Source organism: Cetorhinus maximus, chromosome 1 (genome assembly GCF_964194155.1).
Source record: "Cetorhinus maximus chromosome 1, sCetMax3.hap1.1, whole genome shotgun sequence".
NCBI classification, from domain to species: Eukaryota; Metazoa; Chordata; class Chondrichthyes; order Lamniformes; family Cetorhinidae; genus Cetorhinus; species Cetorhinus maximus.
In genome coordinates, this window is record NC_135879.1 from 82,478,141 (window position 1) to 82,503,499 (window position 25,359).

Sequence of the window (25,359 nt, forward strand, 5' to 3'; positions counted from 1 at the left end):
AAGCTGATTGGTTGGTAAGTATAGGTCTTTCCGGCTGGGCAGAGAGGGGATGATTGGTGAGTGACAGGTGAGTTATTATATTATACTGTACTGTAGCAAACACTATATAAAGTCTAAGGTATGTCAGTGCAGCTCGGCCATGTGGATTGTGCATCCTGCGGGATGTGGGAAGCTCAAAGAAGAGCAGAATAGGGTGTTTAATATTCCTGGCTACAAGGTGTTTAGGAGAGACAGGAAAGGAAGAAAAGGGTGCGGGGTGCGGAGGGAGTGGCAGTATTGATTAAAGGTGGCATTACAGTACTGGAGAGAGGATGTTCTGAACGGTCAAGGACGGAATCTCCCTGGCTAGAGGCAAGGATTGAAAAAAAACACCAACTAATGGAAAGGATGTAGAGAAACAAATTTGCAAAGAAATTGCAGAGAGGTGCAAGAATTAAAGAGCAATTATAATTGGGGCCTTCAATTATCCAGTTATAGACTGGGATAAGAATAGTTCAAAGGTACAAGAGGGATGAGAGTTCCTGGAATGTGTTCAGGATAAATTTCTGCAGCAGTATGCTTCCAGTCCATTGAAAGATGAGGCACTGTCGGACCTGGTTCTGGGGAATGAGTTGGCCCAAGTGGGCCAAATGTCAATGGGAGCACATTTAGACAATAGTGACCATTGTATAATAAGGTTTCAGTTGCTGCAGCTTGGTGAGACCACACCTAGGGTCTCCTTACCTAAGAAATGATATACTTGCCATAGAGGGAGTGCAGTGAATGTTCACCAGACTTATTCCTGGGATGGCAGGATTGTCATTTGAGGAGAGATTGGGCCAAATAGACCTATATTCACTCGAGTTTAGAAGGATGAGAGGGGATCTCATTGAAACATATAAAATTCTGACAGGGCTGGACAGACTCAATGCAGGGATGATATTTCCTCTGCCTGGGGGGAATCTAGAACAGGGTGTCACAATCTCAGGATATGGGGCAGACCATTCAGGACTGAGATGAGGAGAAATTTCTTCAATGGGTGGGGTGCCTACGAAATTCTCTGACACAGAGAGTTGTGGAGGCCAAGTCACTGAATATATTTAAGAAGGAAATAGATTTCTAGACTCTAAAGGCATCAAGGGGCATGGGGAGAGAGCAGGAGTATGGCATTGAGATAGAGGATCAGCCATGATCATATTGAATAGCAGAGCAGGCTCGAAGGGCCGAATAACCTACTCCTGCTCCTATTTTCTATGTTTTTATGTTGACCATGGAAAAGGACAAAGAACAATCCAGAACAGGGACAATTAATTGAGGGAAAGCCAACTTCCATGGCATAAGAATGCACCTGAGTCAAGTGAGTTGCAACCAAATGTTGGCAGAAAAGACAGTGGCTGAGCAATGGGCCACCTTCAAAGAAAAAGATTTGCAGGCAATGCCAAAGCATATTGTCTTCAAGGGGAAAGATAGGACAAATAAATCCAAAGTGCCCTGAATGATGAGAGATATAGAGGTGAAGATGAAAGGGAATAAGTGCGCATATGACAAATGTCAGTTAGAAAATACAATGGAGAAATACAATGTCTGGATATAGAAAGACCGGGGGAGAAAGTAAAAAAAAACTATTAAGCTAAGCAAACAGAGAGCATGAAAAGAGACTGGCAGCTAACATAAAAGGGAATTGATGAAAAGAGACTATTTTTTGAAGCTTTTCATCTTGTACACTTCAGGACAATCGCAAGAATACCAATGTCAGGAGAAGCCCAGCTGACAAACGTAGTGTAACATATTTGCATGCACTGGAAGCTACTTATATTAATATACAGGGCCCTGTTCTTTGCAAATAGAAAGAACATGTACAAACATTGCACCTGTTTCAGCTAAACAAAATAAGTGACAAAAACAAAAAGCTAAAAGCTACTGCGGATGCTGGAAATCCAAAACAAAAACAGAATTACCTGGAAAAACTCAGCAGGTCTGGCAGCATCGGTGGAGAAGAAATCAGTTAATGTTTCGAGCCTTCACGGCCCTTCGGCAGAACTGAAGCATAGTTAGGAGAAATGAGAAATATAAGCTGGTTTAAGGTGGGGGGCGGGGGGGAAGAGAGAAGTTGAGGGTGTGGTGATTGTGGAGATAAGCAAGCCGTGATAGGAGCAGATAATCAAAAGATGTCACAGACAAAAGGATCAAAGAGGTGTTGAAGGTGGTGATATTTGTCTAAGAAAAGTGCTAATTAAGAATGGAAGACAGGACACTCAAAGTACAGCTCTAGTGGGGGTGGGGTGGAAAAGACTAACAAGGTTTTAGTTTTAGATTTAAAAATAATGGAAATAGGTGGGGAAAGAAGAATCTATATAAATTATTGAAAAAAAAAAGGGGGGGGGCGGAGAAACAGCCATTCGCTGGTTCATTCCCCAGAGCAATGCCATGACCAATCAGAGTCAAGTTGCCTGTTTTAAATTTCAAACAATGTTTGGCAGTTAACTGTCAGTCACCATTAACTGGTGTATTCTCCATGGCAACGCCTCGACCAATCAGAGTCCACTTGCCAACCACTCAGCACTCTCTTCTCATACAGTATAAAATTGTTACTTCCCTTGACATTGATATTCTTGCGATTGTCCTGATGTGTACAAGGTGAAAAGCTTTGACAAAGAATGTATTCTTCAGCAATACACAAGTTCTGTACTACCAAATGAATAAAAGGGAGTCCCAAGGTCTTCTATAAGCAGATAAATAATAGAAGGGTAGCAAAAGAAAGAGTAGAGCCGATTAGGGGGTGAAAAAGGGGACTTGCACTTAGAAGCAGGAGAAATAGCAGAGGTATTAAATGAGTACTTTGCATCTGTCTTTACAAAGGAAGAAGATGCTATCCAGGCTGAGGTGAGAGAGGAGGTAACTTGTACACTAGAAGAATTTACAATTGAGTGGGAGGAGGCATTAGAAAGGCTATCTTTACTTAAAATGGATAAGGTACCAGGACCAGATGAGATATATCCAAGGGCACTGAAAGAAGTGAGAGTGGAAATTGCAGAAGCACTAGTGACATATTCCAATCTTTCTTAAACACAGGGGTCATGCCAAAGGGCTGGAGAATTACTTATTCAAAAAGGGGAGCATGAATAAAGCAGGCAGCTACACACCAGTAGTTTGACTTCAGTGGTGGGGAAACGTTTGGAAACTATAGTTTGGGACAAAATCAATAGTCACTTAGACAAGTGCAGGATAATTAAGGAAAGGCAGCATGGATTCATTAAGGGAAAATCATGTTTAACTAACTTGCTGGAGTTTTTTGAGGAGGTAACAGAGAAGGTTGATAAGGGCAACACTGTTGATGTGGTGTGTACGGATTTTCAAAAGGCATTTAATACAGTACCACACAACAGACTTGTGAGCAAAATTCTAGCTCATGGAATGAAAAGGAAAGTAGGTGCTTGGATAAGAAATTGGCTGAGTAACAGGAAACAGAGAATAGGGATAAATGGTTGTTTTTCAGAATGGAGGAAGGTTTATAATGGAGCTTCCCAGGGATCAGTGTTGGGACCCTTGCTCTTCCTGATATATATTAATCACCTGGACTGCGGTGTTCAAGGCATGATTTCAAAATTTGCAGGCGATACAAAGATTGGAGACTTCATCAACTGTGATGGGGATAGTCCAGTGTAGAACTTGTATAAACCATTAGTTAGGCCTCATCTGCAGTACTGTGTCCAGTTCTGGGTACCATACTTAATGAAAGATGTGAAGGCATTGGAGAGAGTATAGAGGAGATTCACAAGAATGATTCTAGGGATGAAGAACTGTAGCTATAAGGAGAGATTGGATCTGTTTTCCTTGGAGAAAAGAAGGCTGAGATGAGATTTGATAGAGGTATTCAATATCATGAGGGGTATGGACAGAGTAAATAAGGAGAAACTGCTCCCACTCAAGAGAGCATCAAGAACTAAAGGGTACAGATTCAAAATATTGGCAAAATGAGTAAAAGTGATGTGAGGAAAAAAAATTTCACCCAGAGGGTGGTTGGAGTCTGGAAAGAACTTTCTAAGAGGGTGGTGGAGGCAGGTTTGATTGAGGTATTCAAAAGGGAATTGGACTGCGATCTGAAAAGAAAGAATGTGCAAGGATATGGGGATAAGGCAGGGGAATGAGACTAGGTAGAATGTTCTTTCAGACAGCCAGTGCAGACTCGATGGGTTGAATGGCCTCCTCCTGCACTGTAAAAATTCTGTGATTCTATGATTCTGTGAACTTCAAAGGCCACAACGTCCAACAATCTATGCCTCGAGGACAAACCAAGTTCTTAATCGTATATTCTTTTAACTTATTTGGACTTTAACTTTTCTTACTTCTGAGATCTTGTGTATGTGTTTCATTGAGTCTTTGATTATTTTTTTCTTGGCTTTAGTAACTAATAAACTTAGTCTTTCTTTGACTCTCAAAACCTGGTTTGATTGGCTCCTTCTTAAAAAGTAAATACATTTAGATTGGGAAAGGCATTTAAGGGGAAAATAAATTTTAAAAAAACTTTGTTGCGGCCAACCGAGGGGGCTGATTGAAGGAGAGCCAGTTCACTCCTCCTCACCCGGCTGTTACAAAAAGAACACAAATATTAGGAGCAGGAGTAGGCCATTCAGTCCCTCAGGTCTGCTCCACCATTCGATAAGGTCAGGGCTGATATGATTGTGGCCTCAACACCACATTCCTGTCTGTCCCCCATAACCCTTGACTCCCTTGTCAATCAAAAATCTATTTCAACCTTGAATATATTCAATGACCCAGCCTCCAAAGCTCTCTGGGGAAGAATATCCACAGATCCACCACCCTTTGAGAGAAAAGGTTTCTCCTTTTCTCAGTCTTAAATGGGACAGCCCTAATTTTTAAACTGTGTCCTCTATTTCTAGACTCTCCCATAAGGGGAAACATCCTCTCAGCACCCAGCCTGTCAAGTCTCCTCAGGAACTTATGGGGAGGGTCTTTTCCCTCGTCAGCTGGGCACGGGGGAGGGGATGGACGGCGGCAGTTGGAAAGCTGACCTCCACCCGTGATCGGGGCCTAACTGTGATTTCACACTGGTGGGCCAATTAATGTCCGCCCAGCATGAAATGCGAGCGGCAGTGCTCAGCGCTGCCTGTGCGGTAGGGGGCAAGGAGGAGGGCGAGCGTGAATTTCGCACAGGTATGTGCTTGAAAATCTCCCTGAGGCACAGAGCTGCCTCAGAAAGAAGAAGATTTTTCAAAATAAAAAATAAAGATTTAAAAAATGTTATAAAACATGTCCCCTCATGTGACTCTGTCACATGTGCAGGGACATGTTATTAATTAAACTTAGTTTTTATTTTATTTTTATTTGCTGTTCGAAACCTCATCTCGCCCTAGATGAGGTGCCCTAAAAATTGCAAAGGCCGCTTGGCATTTTCGCCTGCCCACCAACTGTAAAAAATTTCTCTCAATTAACTTTTTAATGGCCTTAATAGGCTTTTTAATTGTCAGCGGGCACACTGCCGACTCTGGCAAGCGCCCGCTGACTGAAATATTGTGTGAGTGTGCGATGACATCGGGATGCTCACCCCACATCATCGCGGGCGCACGCCCACCCGCCAAGCTAAAATTTCTCCCCTATGTGTTTCAATAAGATCACCTCTCATTATTCTAAATTCCCCATGGGTATTGGCCAACCTTTCCTCATAAGAGAAAGAAATAAAAGGTTATGTTGATAGGATTGGATGAAAAGGAATGGGAGCAGGCTCATGTGTAGACCAGTTGGACCAAATTACCAGTTTCTGTGCTGTAGTCTCAATAATGTAACTCAAACCCATGGCCTTTACCACCTAGAAGGCCAAGGACACCAGATACATGGGAACAGCACCACCTGGAAGTTCCCCTTCAAGCCACTCACCATTCTGACTTGGAAATATATCGCCGTTCCTTCAGTGTCGCTGGGTCCAGATTCTGGAACTCCCTCCCTAACAGCACTGTGGGTGTACCTGCACCACATGGACTGCAGCAGTTCAAGGAGGCAGCTTGCCATCACCTTCTCAAGGGCAACTAGGGATGGGCAATAAATGTTGGCCCAGCCAGCAACATCCACATCCCGCGAAAGAATGAAACAAGACAGTAAAATAGAACAATGTCAGAAGGCAGTGTAGCAAATACCTCAAAAAACAAAATCTGTGGTGGAAATTTTAGCATGAGGGAATGGTTAGGATTGGATCTCAGTGGGTGTTTAAATGGGCAAAAAATGGAAGTGTGTCAGGAATCCAGTAACAACCCACTGACTTTAGGACTTTACTAAGACAGGAAAAGGGACAGGAAATAAACCTGCTCTGAGGGGGAAGATTGGCATTTCAAATGTATGAGTGAGACTGGGAGCTTGGGATTAAACTTGTAGGTTTAACTGTAGCTGACAGGGCTTCCCAGGCATCCGGAAACCCAACAGCTGCAGTGAGGTGAGGACAGCTTCAGGGAGAAGATAGGTGTCTTCACAGCACTGCTTGTGGGTGGGGAGAAGCAGGAGTGCTCCCCTCCACTCCATCCCCCCCAACACACACCCCACTGCGCCACAGGTTCTGGCACCATTAGACAAAGTTCCCCCCCCACACTCCTGGATTGGATCTCCCCCAAATCCCAGAGTGGATAACCATCTCCTCCCCTACCCCTGAGTCAGAATCAGGGTTCAGGCACCTCGTCTGATAGGGCACCCCATGCGATAGGACCCCTCCCCAGGATTGGGGATCAAACCTCCATTGGGATCAGCCTCCCTCGGGCCAGGGATTGAACCTACCCAATCCTGCAGCCTCCTCTAAACTCCTCTCCTCTCCTCTTGGATCCCAAGCCTGTTAATCAGGCTGACTTCTGGAGGAGGGACCCTGTCAAGGATAGATGTCACACACTGTGGAGTTAAACTCCACAGCATGTAGGGAAACCCAGACTTCCTGTGGGCCATCAGGATCCCCAGCTCCCAATGCTTCAGAATGTCAAAAGCACCACCCCATCCCCCACCCACCCCTGTGAAAGTGGATTCAAGAATAGTCAAAGTTGGATAAAACTAATTAAAAATATGAATAGAATGAAAGTTCTGTTTTTAAAAAAGCAAATTCTCCTTTGCAGTTGACATCTTGGATGAAACATAACAGTGATGATCACAATGATGATGAGATGATTTCTACATTTCCAAAATATATTTTGGAAAATATCAAGTCTAACTTATCAAGAAGCAAATACTGTATGTTGCAGTCTTCAATCTTGCTTTCGTCAGCTGTCTGAATTATGAATCTGGATCACTTAGCCACCAGTTCTCAAAGGGCGACCATGCATTGTGAGCAAGTATGAAAGATTGGCGGCAATGGCGATGGTGATGACAAATGTCATGAATTAAACTGATGTGCTCCTCAATCCAGAAGTGGTGAATTTACTCCACAACTTGCTCGATAAATAATTAGAATACGCTGCAGCAAGTCATGCGCTGGATTGGGAGAATCTTTGCCAATGGCCAAAGTAATAATGAATTGCCATTTAGTATGAGCTATTTAAATTGAATGTTTGAAGAGTGAACTGATGGGCAGAAGCAGGAACAAATTTATATTCTAGAGAGCTGATTGGCCTTGAGAACACAATAAAAAGAGTCTGTTTAAAAAGCAAGCTACGGCAAACAGAGCTTATTTAAAAAGAGTTTTTACAAACTACAGCAAAGAGAATTCATGCCCAAAACTACAGCAAAAATCTCTTGATATGAGCAAGGCGGTTTCTCCAGCAAAATGCAGTGAGTGCAAAACAGTAACATACAAATTAAGTGTATAAGTTGATCCTAGTCACTTACAACAGTATGGTCTCCTGGTGTGATTGACGAGGGAAATACCCAATTATCTCTATTCTAGCTGGGAGTAGATGTATCATTATATGCTGGCTAATTTTTGTTACTTTGCATTTTGTACCAATGGCCTCAGACATCATCAGGTCTGCACTGCTGAATAATTACAGAAAAACATTGAGGGGAACACAATTGTTTCCTATTCTAAACAGTAAACTGCAATTCTTGTGACTGCATCAAATATACTGAGTTCACCAGTGCCATTATGCAATAATCTAAGTGGTTGTGGCAATCATAGCACCCTTAATTCAGCAAATTTGATTGTACATTGGTAGTAATAGAGGGCAGCTATGATAACTAGCTATTCATTTCTTTCACTGAGCATCTTTGTTGAGCAGCATATATGTTCCTGCAAATTCTGGTATGGTATTAATAATAACATTAATCACTTGCTATAATTCCTTAGAATTTCTGTGCCAATAAAATGGTGTATGCCATAGATGTGCCATTGTATTGGCCCAGGTTTTCAGCAAGTTCAAGTCCAATGGGCATAATCATCCCTGATTTGCAGTAAGTGTGGTGGCGGACATCATAAAAGATATTTTACCTGCTGGCTTCAATGGCGGGTTTTCGTGCTGTATCGTCCCCTTCCTGCCTCATAAATTATGCAGTCATGAGAAACACGCATGATTGCTGGTGGGCGGCCTCCAATTTGCCCACCACGCTGTTACCTTGCCACTTGCTCGTGCTGGGTGCCATATTTAAACTGCCGCCATGTGCACACTTCTCAATGCTTGCAGCCCAGGACTGCTCCGGTGAAGACATGGCCCCAAAAGCCAAGAAGAGTGCAGCCCCCCAATTCAGTGACACATCCTTGGGATGCCTTCTGGACACTGTAGAGGCTCGACAGGGTGTCTTCTACTCCTGCTCTGGCTGCAGGAGGCCCATCAGCCTTACCACTTCGGCTTAGGAGATGGTGGCAGAGGTAGTCAGTGCCAACGCTGCACACAAGAGGTCGGCCATCCAGTGCAGGAAGGGGATGAACGATCTCATCTGTGCTGCCAGGGTAAGTCAACCATCTCATTAATCTCAACTCACCCACTCACAAGGTCATCACACATTCACTGACATCTCACTCACTGCCAGGTCAAGGGACATCGTCACTCAATCTCTCACACACACCCTTATATCTCCATCTGGCCTCATCTCCTCTGGAGACTGCCTTCTCAGCCCTCACCATCTTGCGGCCACTTGCACAGATCAACATGTGCCCCCGCTCACACCCTGGGGTGCACCTCCTACCCCAGTACAGTTCCCGCCCTGCAGCATCTTCCCTTGCCTGTGGCCACTTCTCCCCCGTCCCCAAGCAAGCCCGAGCCCTGCAGCTGTTGAAAAGCCACCCCCGCCTTATGGCTGGCCTGGTAGGTAGATCCTTGCCCATGAGCCCACTAAAAGTGCTGTGGTGCTGCCTGCGAAGCCTGGCGCTGACAACCACAAGTGGTGCCCGAAGCAAGGTAGACAAACAAACCTTGAAGTCCCAAGCGAAGTGCAGCCCATTGGGTGCACGTCACTTTTGTACAGTTGTGAAACACGTCAGCGTGGTCCCTGGATGATCCAGCGTGGGGGGATGATTCCAGTGAGCAGGATTTATAACGAGATGCTAAAGTATTGAAATTAGGTTCCTGATGCGTGACGGAGGGAAACGGGACCCACCATTGACGAGTGGAGCGGATGATCGCAAATTGCTTTCACAACAGTGTAAAACCAATTTTTGCCCTTCTTGTCATATAGTCCACCCACGCTTGCCATGATGCCCATTGCCAAGAGGACCGGATGATTCTGCCCAATGTGTTTTTTTTTGGACAGGGCACAAAATCAGGTCCCAAAATCAGTTTGGGACTAGTGGGATTTCTCCTCCACCTACGTTAGTTCACTGCAAACTATTAGACATAAAATGTTATTACATAAAGAGAAAAATGAAAGGGTTAATAATGTTCAGCTGTAGTATAATCTTTAAAATATTGTAATTTACTTTGGAATGATTACTGTCAAACAAAAAAAAATCCTGAAATAGTTAATGGTAGCATTCGAATAGGCATTTACAGATGCACTAAGCATGTGTTTTGCCACTGGCTGTGACATTTTCCAGATAGAATGACCTTTTCCTCTATGCAGAAATTAGGCTGTATACTGCCAGAAGATTTAATCGGAGAAATGCCTTTGTTCGTGTTTTAAAATGTGTCATTTTGTAACTAAAATGTAATCCTCACAGAATAATGTTACAAAAATAGCAGATAATTTGCAATGGTTTTGTTAAAGTGGGATAGCACTATGGGCTTCCCTGTAACTATGAATTATCTTCTGCTCCATTGCCCCTGGTTTCCCCATTTTTACCCCTTCCCCGGATGGAATTTCATAAGAAAAGTGCAGCTCCCGATGGCGGGTCAGGAAGAGGGCCACTTCCATTCACTTGTTGGGAGCTGCTGTGCACCCAATTACCATGTAAATTGTAAGTGCGTGCGGTAGGCACATGTCCCACTTGTAATCACGTGGCGATGGTGGGCAGGAAGTGTCCACCTCATCATCAGCTGACTCCATTTCAGGTTGGGGAGAGCTATAGAAGGCTTGGCAAGAATCGAGTCTCTGCAGGCAGGGAGAATTAGTGCCATTGGGGGAAGTGATTATCCACCTACAGGGCCATCTGGAACAGTTTTACATCACTTGCAGCCTCCATCAGTTAACCACTCCCCCAACTCCCCCCATCACTTCCTCCTTTCATCTGTCAGTTTATGTTCTTGATTCCCTGTCAACCACCCCCCTCCCTCCCTGTTTTCATCTGCATCATTATCTTTTTAGACACCTATCACATCACCCCATTCAAAAGGGTGTCTTGCCACAGACAAAGGGCAGCCCCATGATTCAGTGATGCCTCCCTGCAGATTCTCCTCCAAGCCATCTGGGACAGTGGGAAGCTCTCTTCCTTAGGGATTGCAATTACTGACCCTCCAGCTTGACCAAGGTGACCTGGATAGAGATCACAGAGGAGGTGAGCAGCCATGGGGTCCACCCAAGATCCTGGGTCCAGTGCTGCAAATGGATGAGCCAGTGTAAGTGGTAATGTGACATTGAGGGTATCAAGCAAGGGACTTTGCAAATGGGGAATGAGGCCAGGCTGGGAAATGTGTCGTCATCATCAGAACCACATGGCAAAAGAGGCCAGACTGTGTGACAGTTGTGTGATAAGATAATGGGGTACCTGTTAGATTGTGTGGCCTATATGTGTGGCATGCAGATGCATAAGGGCAAGAGAGTTCAATGTATTTTGACATGCTAACAACTCCACTCTATCACACAAGACAAGGAGGCCTTCAATGGCAGGGAGAGGGCCAAGACTAGAGGAGGAGTGGACAAGCTGAGAGTCATCATGCCTTTGGGGCAGGATACCTTGGAGATTGCTGGAGAACAGGGAGGCTGCTCTATGGCAGACGGCGAGGTTAGACGAGCCAGCCAGCGGAGTGAGCATGCCTCTGAGCTGGTTGTCAGACATTGGCACATTAGAGACACGTGTGAAACTGTGGTTTCCTGATGGACTGAGCTGCTCCTTAATGTGTTTCTTGTTGATCACTTCAGGTCATTGCCACAGACTGAGGCCAAAGCCAGCAGTGGAAATGGATGACTCCATCTCTGATGAAGATAAAGAGCGTTCAGAGGATACACCATCATTTTCCCTCTCTCATCCCCCACCAGCTCAGGTCCATTCACGTGGGTTTCTGAGGGTTTGTGTGTAGAATCAGGGGCACATTCACAGGCACGTCCCAATAGATGATGGAAGCTCTGTCAGCCAAGGTCCCTGAGAGTGGGAGAACTGTTGGGGATCTGGGAATCATGCTCACGCTGAACCCCAGACTGTTGATGGGCCTCTGATCTCAGCCAGAATAAACCTGCTGGAGATGCAGAGAGAGGCAGGGGAAAAGTCTGGCGGAGGTGCCAGAGATCATGTGGAACCTTGCACAGGTGGTGGAGGAGTCCAGGTCTTGACTTCCATCATGGCTTTACCATGTTAGCACATAGCTCCCTCCATGGAGAGGTTGCCGATCAGCATGGCGAGCCAGGGCCATTACTCAACCTATATGTAAGAACCTGCATTCCGTCACTCTGGCTATGTGCTCAATACAGCAGTGACTAGGCGAGGGGGGAATGAGCAACCAGACATCCCTCCAGGTGCTCCTTCTCCTCAGGAATACAGGGAGATGCCATTGTACACTGAGAGAGAGTAGGAGTGCCAGCCAGCTTCCCCAGTGGGCATCCTCTCAGGGCACTCCCAGGGTGAGCGGGTGCTCCTCAACCCTTATGCCAGTGACCCCAGAGCTTCCAGTAGGCAAGGCCGGGGAGTTTGCTCCTGCGGTCATGCAGGAGTCTCCCAGTAGGCCGGGGCCTTCAAGGTCTTGGACCACCAGAGGATGTGCACCAAAGTCATCACAAGCAACGGGCATTGCTCTCAGCAGCCCACCTCCTCATCAGCTGCAAATGTCAGGGTTGCACCAAGGCATAGTCATTCTAAAAGGAAAATTAAGAAGTATTGCGGGCACAATGCTGGCATGTGTGTTGAGAAACTGTTAAGTTGTGCAAGGCACAGCAGATGATGACAATCCTCAACATCTCTGTAAAATGCATTGCAATCCTCTGCAGGACTGATCAAGGCAGTGGAATTGCATTTTGAGCAATGCTATGGTCGGCTCTATGATTGCCCTGGTCCATCTGTGTGCTGCATTGTAAAGCCCCTCTACAGGGCTGTGGGGATGACACACTGCCTTCATGGTCCATGTCCTCAGGGGAAAGCCATTGCCACCCAGGATCCAACCTTACACTTGGGCAGGGGCCTTGAATAGCTGCTGAAGCTGAGAGTTCCTTAAGATGCATGCATCATGAGAGCTCTCTGCAAAATGAGCACACACCTGCTTAATTCTTTTCCAGTGATCACAGACAACATGAATGTTAAAGGAGTGAAACCCTTTCCAATTTACAAATCCAGCTGGCTGTTTCCAGGAAACCTTAATGGCCAAGCGTGTGCAGTTAGTTACACTCTATACCTGTAGGAACTGTGCAATGGTCCTGAAGTCCGCTGCTCTAGCAGCCTGGCTATCAGCATCTGTTGTGAACGTAATAAATTTGTTTGCTTTGCTGAACATGGCATTGCTCATCTCACTTATGTGCCTATGTGTTGCAGCCTGAGCAATGTCACATATGTACCCCATGGAGGTCTGAAATGAGCCACTGATATATAGGTTTAGGGCTACAGTTAGCTAGGAGGGGGCTGACATGGGGCTCTCCAAAACTACGGGCTGCAGTAACTGTCTCCTACACCATTGCTGGCATTGCCTCTCAGACACCTGGAGGTAGTTGGTGTGCGTTCTGAACATGTGCTGATATGTCAATGCTCTTTGGCGATGAAGACAGCCCTAGTTCAATTCCTCTTGACCTCCCTTTCCCTTGGCTAGTGCCAGCTGATGGCCTTCTAGCCTATGTTTCTATGCAACCAAGGTCCTCCTCTTCTCCACCACCCAAGAGTGAAAAAATATTGGGTTTATGAGATCCATTGCGAATCCACAAAATGAACTGTGTGAAGAAGGCAGGCAATGATTTGAACACCTCTATTGACATGGCCTTCACTCCTAGAGTAGCTGGAGTTGAATAATGGGAATGCATATTCTCCCATTTGCCACACCCAGAACTCCTCTAATCCCACAGTGGCTCCCTCCCACAAAAACCTGATCCGCTGAAAGGTAAAATTTTCCTAGCAGCACCTGACCTCCAACAAAATAATAGTTTCTTAGCAACCATGTTGATGAACATGCACACTGTGACCCTGCAGCTGCAGCCCATCTACCTCAACCCTCTCTTCATCACCTCAAACTTCCCCCAATCCCCCTTGACCCTCCCAGCATACCCTGCATCTTCCCCAATCATCCTGGAGCATCCAACTATCACCTTTGACCCAGAGGTATTGACCCTCGACCATCTCTCACCCTTGGCCCTCCCACCTTCACCCTCGACCTTCCTGCCATCATCCAGGAGCCTCCCTCCATCATCCTTCACCTGTCTTTGCTTTTCCTCAACCCTCCTGTTATGTATTTACAGGTAGGAACTCTTTGAATTTTTTCACATTCTGAGTTTTGCACCTCAGTTGCTAGGCAGTGGGTAGGTGTGGCAGTATGGAGTCCATGTGTTTTCTTAGGTCAAAAGGAAAATCTTAAGAGAGAGTTATCCCTATGTGGCATTCTGCAAATCCGAGCAGCACATAATACTTCTGATGTAAAAAGTTCAATGTAGCACAGCACAAGCCTGAAAATGTGATGGAAGCAGATTCAATCTTGGCTTTCAAAAGGGAATTGGTTAAGCACCTGAAGAAAAAACAAATTGCTATGGGGAAAGGGTGAGGGAGTTGGACCAGCTGAGTTACATTTGCAGAGAGCTGGCATGAACATGATGGGCTGAAAGGTCTCCTTCTCTGCTATGACCATTCTCTGATTCTATGATCGTCGGCCTGCTGACCACAATCCTGTATCCACTAAACAATAGAGTAGAAATCAGGGGCTTTGTTGTTGCACTCCCATGTGTACTCGTCCCTGCAGCAAGTGTGAAGATGAACCTTGTCAGAACAGAGAAAGGAGGAATTGAGAAGCAGACACTACAGGAGAGACAAAAGAAGTATGCACTGATAAAGTAAGTTAGGGAGAGAGAGAGAAACCGAGAACGGTAGAAGCATCTATAGCTGATCTGGAAAGTTCACGGTGTGAGAAAATTACACTAACAAATAAAATAAGAAAACCAAGGGAATAAACCACTTATATTAATCCTCTTGAGTGAAACAAAGGTTAGGTAATTGAAGTTTTACTGTAACATCTTTTATAATAAAATTGCAGCTCTCCTTTACCTTGTTTATTTATTAAGACAAAGTTGACTTTCCCCAAATGAGAATAAATTATTTTTTGATTTAACAAGATTATATGAAACATAACTTTAATCAGTAGAATGATATAAAGAGGCAATTTCCCACAGGATGGTTAAATAAGCCAAGAAATCCAAAACACAAGGTGATTCTGTATATTTATAATTCTAAAGCATAAGTTTGCATCTGGCATTTTGCATAAATCAGAATGCAGCAAATATCCCAAAGCTGCCCTCACTACTTGTCTTCTGAGAAACTGCTGCTACATTCTGACATCTCCCCAGACTCCTCATACTGCAACAATGAACAAAAGCAAAGCTGGAAGAAAAAAAAAGACTTTGAATTAAAATAAATGAGTAGCAAAAATCTAACGTAAAAACCAAGGAGGCAGGGATGTAAAGATAGAAGATAATATGATTATAAAATGTCAAGGTCGGAATTAATTTCAAAACAACTGAAAAATAAACTGAATGGTATAGTAAGTAGGGAATAGGCAATAGTACTTAACTAAGAAGGTAAGGAAACAATGTGAGGAAAGAAAGGTCTCAACATAAATATGTAACATAGAAATGCAACAAAAATAAAATGTTGAGGGAACATTATCATGGCTGTGAAATTTATGCATGGCAAAAAAGTTTTGCTTTGCAATACTTTACTTGTTGCTTGTTACTCTACTTTGTTTTCTTTTTGTAAGGGCTCCTTGCATCCTTTTATCCCAAATTTGGCATCTGATTATATATCTTGTGGTTACAATTGAGCACTGAGCATGTGGGTCCTATGGGAGGAAGTGGAAGTGGGCCCAGTCCTGCATGCCAACTGCAATCATACGCTTGTCAGCAAATTAATGGACAATGGTGGAGAGGCCCAAAGCAGATTTGGAGGGGGCAATGAGGGCGGATTCAGGGGCGAAGATGCTGCTGGCTGGAGGTTTAAAGGCACGTCGGCAGTGTCAGTCTGCTCAAATCGGTCCTGAAGGAGAATGCCAGAGGGAAGTGAAAAGTGAGGCAGTGAAGGGCAGCTGCAGGCAAAGGGGCTGCCACAATCTCGTCAGTCCCAATGCACCTGAATGACTGTAAGCCACAGGAGGCTGAGAACAGAAGCTCAAAAACTGCAAAGGATTGTAGAGGCATAACCTTCATCCATTAGCATCGGCAGAAGAGTGTGCATGGATAGCCCCACAGTTTAATGATAACTCCCTTTGAACCCACTCCAGGCCATCAAAAAATGGCAGGAGATTCTCTCATGAGATGGCAAAAGAAGATCTCCCCATCTGACCTACAGGTACCTTAATGGCCACATGTGCACAACTGATTGCTCCTTGCACTGCAGGAAAGCCTGCAATAGCCACAAAGCCCCTGTCTCTCTCAGCCTGGTTCTCGTCATCAATGTAGAAAGCAATGGAGATTTCCAGTCTCCTGTGTCTGTTACAACTTTAATGCAGTGATGGGCTGCCAATTGCAAAATACTACACAGTTCACCTGCTGATACCTGAAAAGATCCTGACGCATAGAAGTTTAGGGCCACCATTACCTTCAGTGCCACAGACATTGGCCAACCACGCAGTTGGAACAGGCCTCCCCAGCAATCATGTTACATACGGATGTCTCTGCCTCCCTGGAGAGATACAGCCTTCTGCGACACTGGTGCTCACACATTTGAAGCTAGTTGGAGAGTTGGAATGCTGCCCATACTCCCTTCCCTCAGAGTAGTGTCTTCTCCTGGGGTGTACCTAACTATCCTCCTTTCGCTGGCCTCCTGGGCCTTTGGCATCACCATGGTGCTCATGTTGCTGACAGGTTTGTTGTTACTGCCCCTGGCCACCAGCCTCCATCTCCCTCCTTCTCCTTCCCTCCTCCTCAATGGATGAGCTTCCACTGGAGGGTATTCTTTCCAATTGGCAACTTTGGCTCTTGTTGCTGCAGACTGCCATTTAATTGCCCTCAATTGGCTCAAGCCCCTCTTCCCAATGAGTCCTCACAGATGGCCCCTTTAATGGCTCAACAGCAAACTTGGCCACAAAGTAATTACAGAACAATTTCACTGACCTGTCCTCCAGACTCAGCTGCAGTATCATACTCTCTCTTATGCTGGCTTTTATCCCACTCTCCAGGCCAATTTGGAGCACCCTGCTGCAATGCTGCCCACCCATGCAGCCCTTGCAACCAAATCGCACAGGCTGCATAAAACATTGATGAATTGACAAATCAATTGCCTGGATGTGTGCTAGCTGACCTTAAAATGAAGGCAGGTAGGCTTCTGACTTTTGGACCTTAATTGCCTTCCATTATATTAGAATTGGACGTAATGATGTCGGGGACTTGACAGGATCGGGAGCGATTTCTGTCCATGTGCCGATTGTAAGATTCTGCCCAACAATCAATTGTTTCCAATGATTATAGATATTAAAATATTGGGGGCATGTTTTCATCTTAATCACTCAGTGCAGTGTTTTACCTGCTGTGAGTATACATATTTCTTTCAAGCCAAGTATTTATTGACAAGGCATATTTCTTAGTACAAAACACAATTAATACAGTTCTTATTCACTATGGTACTAGCAAAGTCCAATGGGCATTGTGTTTCATTTAAGTTGGCTTCCATCTTTCAAAGTAAGTTATTATTGGCCCTAACCTTCACTAATGTCACAGTACTATGCTCCTGTGCTATTCCATTACTCCAGCTTCTTGGGATTGTTAACAGCAACATAATGGTACAGGACAACAAGGAGGAAAAGGGATACCCTCAGCATGTTGGCAAAGATCGCTAGCTGTACATCTGTGATCATTCTCCCAGGGGTTTATAAATTAGATCCCACTCCCAAGTCCTGACTCGAGGCCACATCTCTCGAACAGTGGCACTGTGGGAGGGCTTGATGCTGGGGGCATTAAGGACTGCAATTCACTCCAAATTTTGTATTACTTCAGGATTGCCTGAATTCTAAAGTTTTACATTATTTGGTCATTTTTTTTTCTCTTTGTTGATTAATTTCAGCCAAGCAGGAAACAATTTTCCACTTTTGAGTACAAGCCAAAGCATCAGGCATTTCCAGATCAATTATTGCATGGTCAGTTAGAGAGTAAAATCCTCAAAAACTCTATCGATCCTGACTATGTACCAAAACTTCACCTCAGAAGACCACTGGAGAAATTTACAGCTTATTCAAGACTGAGTGTTGGTCAAGCAGTCTGCCAACACAGTGGCAGTGAATTGATGAATGTAGTGGTGAGGAACGGTGGATGTCACCAGTGTATGCGTGCAACCTGATGTTGTATCTTCAAAAGAAGCAAATTATAATTGAGGTCCATGCTTTAGAAATTGACAAAAGTCTGTGTCCTTAAAGCCAAAGCAACTCAGAGTGACACAGCATATCAATATTCCAGTTTAATATGCCAGAGAATGGTAGGTTTGGGCCTGTGATTCATAGCATACGGTATTAGCTATCTCAGTTGTACAATCTTGGGATAGTGCCAAGCTGTGGCCATGAGATACCCTACAAGAAGGGAAGAGAAATAGAAGTCAATGCTTGCCCATTCTCACTGCATTCATAGCAGTTGAGTTCAGTGTTCCATTTACTGGGGTCTGGGGAACAGTTGCATGGGGGTAATGGGTGCAGCTAAATGACTCAGGAAAGGGCAATGAGCAAAATGTCTCAGAAAGCAATGGAAAAACGACGACATCCAGAAAACTGCAAAACCCGAGGAAAGTATCAAGTTGGACTTTCAGATAAATAATTGACTGAAAGCAGTTGTCAAGGAATGGGTAATATAAAATTTATTTGCTTTTAAAGAAAAGTAATAAAATGCTGAATGATTGTGTGGCGTAAGCACTACAATTGCTACATTCATATAAATATTTCTAATTCAATAATAAACTAATGGAAATAAAAAAGTTTCAGAATTTGTAGAAATGATGCTACCAAGGTCAAACCATAAGAAACAGAAAATTTAATTGGCCCGGATTTTGACGTCAGCACTCACCTGTGACCTTGGAGAAAACTACCCAAGAAGATCTAGTGATCACTTTGGATTTCACTTTTTCCCAACCTTAATTTAATTCTGTTGTCAGCTATAGGAGATCTCCACTAATGCTGAATAGTGATGTCATCAATTGTGTTAAGCAGCAATTCACAGTGAAGGATTTTCAGACAGCAAACCAGGAAGTAAAAGCTACTGACTATCCTCACTTTTTAATCATTTTGCGTAGGGCAAACTAAAGATTGGGACATACACAAGGGATTAAGATAAAGCCAAAATATCATAATCAATTTTTAAAAATAAATGTATATTATTTTAAAAATGTATTATTTTATTACAATGGAGAAATAGTACATACCACAAATGTAAAGTTAGTTTTTCAGGACAAGAGAGGTTGTCATAAGTATTAACACTTAGTAAGCTGTTGAAAGCCCAGTTGCACCTCATTCAAAAAGGCATAATTGTATGAAAAATTGAAGCTTTTTGTGAGTTTTTTTGTGAGAAAAATAAATAGCTTCTATTCAAAAAGCCCAAGGGTTTTTATAATGAGAATGATAATCTAAAAAGTGGAAGTTTCTATCAATTCAAGTGATTTCTAAAATTTTCATCTGCGATGATTTCTACAGTGCACCCCATGTAGGAGCAAAGTATCACTGACAGCAACTTCTGGACTTCTGCATTTAACTTTACAAGTGGAAACGCCAAAAGTTGCTGTCAATTTCACAGAACAGTGAAGGCAAATGCTGACAGTTTCGCCATCATAACAACCACAAAATCTATGCCATTATATTTTGAAAAAAGACCCCACTGTTGCAAATGAATAGAAGCTATTTATTTTCCTCACAATAAAACACACAAAAAGCTTCAATTTTTCATACAATACAGGAACTGTCATTGGAAATGTGACAGTCCTATAATGGTTGCCCACTGAGTTTAATCTCCAGGTTTATTCACCCTTTTCAAAATATAAATTTTACACCCAAAACACAACAGGAAACTTGTTTAGGATGCATTTCCCTTCAGTGTGTGAAAAAAAAACATTTAATTTAAAATTGATAAGCTACAACACAGAATAATTGTTTACACCATGCCAGCATAATTTAATACTGCCTTTATAACATGCCCATCTACTCAGGCCACCTATTTCCAATTGACAAGAGCTCATAGAACAGTCAGTGTGGTTGCCATATTTTAATTTTGCTTCGTAACATTCTTGCTCTTACTGCGTTTCTTCAAGAGCATTGAGTTGCTGGGAGCGATTTCTATTTGCTGCAATAAATCAGTTCTAAATAGTAAAATAATGTTCACCCTGCCAGATTTGGAGTAGCATTCCAATTTCATAGGAAATCCATTCGCATAGTTATTCATATATCCAAGTGCAGACTTGGTTTGTTTTCGGGTGCACACCCATTATTGGAGCTTTAAGGTAAATCTGTGCCCAGTTCTTTTACAAGTTCTTTTACTCTAGGATTACAAAATTGACTATTATTCTAGATAATTTCTGAATTCAATTTATTGTTCAAATTTTAATATTCAGACACTGGATGAGTAGCTTACAATATTGTGGCTGAAAATTTCCTTTAGTTTGAATCACAGCAATCTGTCGTAGTTTAAATGTAGTCAGTGAGTTGATCAAGCTGCTGCTTCTGTCTTCCCTTGGTTCTTCCTCTTGTCAACCATAAGGACCATTATTCCCCAGGTTATAAACCCCATGAGGCATGCTGGAAAGTTCTCCTTGAGTGAGACAGATCCTGGTTAGTCAAATACACATCATCCATCTGCTTCAACAATGCCACCTTCCTGCTCAGATGATATTCTTTGCTGTTTTCACCCACAGAGGTCTCAATCCTTTTTGTGTATCTTTTTGGAAAAGATGCCTGTGAGTCTTGATCATGTCTTACATGCTTATCAGCAGTTTCATCCTGTGGGCAAATCCATTGTGCTGATCACGAGGTTGATTGACTTCTTGTCCTGACAGAAATCACACTGTGCTGATCACCACAGAATGTCTTAGCCTCTGACGTCAGGTATCCTAAAGGCCTGCCGGACCTTTTTGGTCAAGTCATGCCCAGTTTTGATTGGTCAGGTAGCACCTGCATACCTTGATCAATTGAATTTGTGCTTTTACAGCATTAAAAAAAGTGTGAGATGTAAAAGATTGCAGACAATTAAACATTTAGAAAGTTGAAAGCTCATTTCATTACATGAGCAGCATTTAGTAATTCTGATGAGGTAGTGCCTAACAAAAATCAAGGGGAACAGAAACCCAAGGTGTAAGCATTGGCCTGCAGGCATATAATGGAACAGTCATGTATACCCCCCCCCCCCCCCCCCCCGCCGTCCTCCCGTTTCAGTTGATGGCTGCTGATGTTGGGCTATATTTGATGACTACAGAGCAGAGCTGTCCTCTGTGTCACTTGGTGGTACCATTCCCAAAGGTCTGAATTGCCATAAACCTGGAGGGAGATGGATCCAGGTTTGATGTTGCAGTTTCTGGTACTGTTATTGCCAATGTAGGTTCTATTGTGCATGTTAGTATCAAGCTTCCTTACAGCTGATGGCACAGCTCTCAACTTGGCTATTTGTTGGCCTAAACCTTTTAAAAAAAAATTTTCATGGGATGTGGGCATTGCTGGTAAAGCTAGTATTCATTGCCCACTCCTAGTTGCCCTTCAGATGGTGGTGGTGAGCTGCCTCCTTTAATCACTGCCTTCTTGAACCACTGCAGTCCGTGTTGTATAGGTACACCCATTGTGCTGTTATGGAGGGACTTTCAGGATTTTGACTCAGCGACAGTGAAGGAATGGTAATAAATTTCCAAGTCAGGATAATGTGTATCTTTGAGGGAACTTTGCAAGCGGTGGTTTTCCCATATGTCTGCTGGCCCTGTTCTTCTAGGTGATAGAGGTCATGGGTTTGGAAGGTCTTGGCAAGTTGTTGAAATGCATCTATGAGATGGTACACATGACAACCATGATTTGCCAGTGGTGGAGGGAATGAAAGCTTAAGGTGGTGGATGGGTGTTGATTGAGCAGACTGTTTTGCCCGGCATGGTATCGAACTTCTTGAATGTTGTTAAAGTAGTACTCAACCAGGCAAGTGGAGCAAATTCCATCACAGGCCTGCATTGTGTCTTGTAGGCTGTGAACATGCTTCAAACAGAAATCAGCCTAGCGAATCTTCTCTGCACTGCCTCCAATACAAGTGCATCCCTCCTTAAGTAACTCCAAAACTGCACACAGCACTCCAGGTATGGTGAGGGGCCAAGAAGGTTCTGGAGAAGTGCACCATTTTGTTGAAGGTTGAACCTTTGGAACCTGATTTGAGTGGGAGCTGCTGTTGGATAAGAATTGGTGGCTAAATCCTTCAGGAAAAAGATTTGTAATTCTACCTGAAGAAGATTAGAGTCTTAAAGAACTTTGTGACTGAAATTGGTGTCATATATGCTGAGTGGGTTGCCTGATAAATTGGTGAGACCTATCTTTGTTGTATCTATTATTTAATGTGTAATTTATAATTTATATTGACTGTAATTTGCCTGTTAATTCATGTTTAATTTATGTTAATTTTGGTTTCATTGTCAAAATTATGAAAAAGCTACATCTTGCCTATTGTTTTTTCCATTGGGGTGATTCGGTAAATGTGTTTTTTTTTGGTGTGTTGTCTCCATGGAAATCATAACAAGTGGTAATCAGACTTCCCTACTTTTACACTCCATCCGCTTTGCAATAAAGGTTAACATTCCATTTTCTTTCCTAACTACTTGCTGTAGCTGCATGTTAACTTTTTGTGATTCATTTATGAGGACACCCTTATCCCACCACGTCACAGCATTTAGAAGTCTCTCTCATTTAAAATAATATTCTGTATTTTTTCTGCCACACTGGACTGCCTCACATTTTCCCACGTTATACTCCATCTGCAAAATTTTTGCCCACTCACACCACCTATCTATATCCCTTTGCAGACTCTCTGTGACTTCTTCACAACTTGCTTTCCTATCTATCTTTGTATTGTCAGCAAATTTGGCTGCAATACATTGGCCCCTTCATCTAAATCATTAATATGGATTGTAAATATGTAAGGCCCCAGCACTGATTGTTGTGGCACTCCACTAGTTACAGTTTGCCAACTTGAAAATTACCCATTTATCCCAACTGTATCCTGTTCACAGAATCAAGGAAGTGTCACACCATTCAGCCCATCTTGTCTGTACCAGCTTTCTGAATGAGCAATTCACTTGGTGCCATTCTCCTAACTTCCCCCCATAATGTTCTTCCTTTTTAGATAACAGTCTAATTTCCTTTTGAATGATTGAACTTGCCTCCACCACAGTCTCAAAATAGTGCACTCAAGACCATAACCAGTTGCATGAAAAGGTTTTTTCTCATGTCACTTTTATTTATTTTACCAATTTCTCTAAATCCGTGCACTCTCATTCCTGATCCTTTAATGAGTGGGAATAGTTTCTCCCTATCTATTTTGCCTAGACCTCTCATGATTTTGAATACCTCTATCAAATCGCCTATCAGCCTTCTTTTCTCCTAGGAAAACAGCCCTAACTTCTCCAATCTATCTCAATAACTGAAGTTCTTCATCTCTGGAACCATTCACGTGAATCTTTTCTGCACTCTCTCCAATGCCTTCACATACTTCCTGAAGTGCGGTGCCCAGAACTGGATGCAATACTCCAGCTGAGGCTGAACTAGTATCCGATACAAGTTCAACATAAACTCCTTGCTCTTGTACTCTATGCCCTATTAATAAAGCCTGGGATATCGTGTGCTTTATTAACTACTCTCTCAGCCTGTCCTGCCACCTTAAATGGCTTATGAACATAAATGCCCAGGTCCTTCTGCTGCTGCCGCCACTTTAGGATTCTGCATTTTATCTCTTCGTCTTTTTTCCAGAAAAATGAATCACTTCACATTTCTCTGCATTGAACTTTATCTGCCACCTGTCCGTCCATTCCACCAACTTGCCTATGTCCTTTTGAAGTTCTACACAATACCCCTCACATTTCAAAATGTTACCAAGTTGCGTATCATTCACAAACTTCAGAATTGTGCCATGTACACCAATGTCTAGGTCATTGTAGTAGTTATAGTTTTAGAAAATGTTGGACTGTAGCTTTAAGAATAATCCTGTGCTTTAAGATCACATGATCTGTGTAAGACAATGTGTTAGCAATGCAGGGAACCTCCACAGAAGAGTACTTCTTTAGTTATGGAGTTTGATGGACGTGTGTAGTTGCTGCTGCTGTCTTGTAAATAAAGCCAAATGTTTCCATTAAGTAAAGTTGTCTGAAGATCAACTCTATAACAGTCATTAGTATATATCATGAAAAGCAAGAGTTGCAACACTGACCCCTGCGGAACCCCAATACATATCTTCCTCCAGCTCAAAAAACATCCATTAACCACTACTCACTGTTTCCTGTCACTCAGCCAATTCTGTATCCATAGTGCTAGTGTTTGTTTTGTTCCATGAGCTATAACTTTGCTCACGGGTCTGTTGTGTGACACTGTATCAAACGTCTTTTGGAAGTCCATGCACACCACATCAATAGCATTGCCCTTATCAACCCTCTCTTTAACATTTTTGAAAAGCTCCAGCAAGTTAGTTAAACACGATTTTCCCTTTAAAAAATCTATGTGGGCTTTCTTTTATTTGTCCATGTGGCTATTAATTTTACCCTGAATCATCCCAGATTTGTACCAAGTGCGGTAGCGAGTGGGATAAAGAGTGTTTTACCCGCCTGCTGCAATGGCAGCTTTTCACGCTGTATCGCCCCTAACGTGATGGCTCTCACTCATCTGCCACATCATCACCTCGTTGCTTCCTCACGCTGGGCACCACATTTTAAGTGCAGCTGTGTGCACACCTCTCAGTGCTCCCAGCCCAGGAGTGCTGCACAGAAGATGTGGCCCCAAAAGGCAAGAAGACTACAGCGGCCAGATTCAGTGTGCATCCCTGGAGCCCCTTTTGGACACCATGGAGGCCTGCCCTGATGTCTGCTACCCTCGCTCTGGCCACAGGCTGGGCAGCAACATCACTAATCCAGCTTGGGAAGTGGTGGCAGCAGTGGTCAGTGCCAATGCCCTGCAAAAGAGGACAGCCACTCAGTGCCAAAAGAGGATGAATGACCTCCTTCATTCCACCAGTGTAAGTCACCCTTTTCATCACTCTCAAATCACACACTCACAAACCCATCACACATCCCCAGGGATCTCACTCACTGCCAGTTCAAAGGACATCACCATTCACTGTCTCTCACACACATCTTCATTATCCTCATCCCATCGATGTGATCACTCATCACCCACACATGCCAGGCATACTTATCATCTGGCTTGGAAGGCGTCCTGCTTACACTCTCTCCACCTCTATTTGTGCAGGACAAGCTAGCACACAAAAAAAGGGAAAGGTTGCTGCCAATGAGGTCGGCAGTGCTCTACCATGCTGTAAGTGCTGTGTCCTGTTTCACAGGCCATTGCCATGCACTAATTATTCCTCCTTGCTTTCGCAAGCACATCTGGGAAACAGCTGAAGAAATCCCTGACCCAGGTCCTTGACTCAAGCCCCGAAGACACCTTGGAAGAGGAATCTGCTAAAACCCCAATTGAAGACCCATTACAGTGCTCACCCACA

The 25,359-nt window shown here is 43.6% G+C and overlaps 1 protein-coding gene across 1 annotated transcript; it reads right to left on the reverse strand.

Annotated features, from left to right (window-relative positions):
* Positions 1-17,228: 17,228 nt before the first annotated feature.
* On the reverse strand, positions 17,229-17,548 carry LOC144684890 (dolichyl-diphosphooligosaccharide--protein glycosyltransferase subunit 4-like). The gene has a single exon (XM_078549322.1). The coding sequence runs from the start codon at positions 17,517-17,519 to the stop codon at positions 17,406-17,408; it is 114 nt and encodes a 37-aa protein (XP_078405448.1). The 5' UTR covers positions 17,520-17,548; the 3' UTR covers positions 17,229-17,405.
* Positions 17,549-25,359: the final 7,811 nt, after the last annotated feature.

What these genes read in the sequence shown, in the direction of transcription:
- LOC144684890 (XM_078549322.1), bottom strand. Translation starts at nt 17,519, where the DNA reads ATGATCACAGATGTACAGCTAGCGATCTTTGCCAACATGCTGAGGGTA.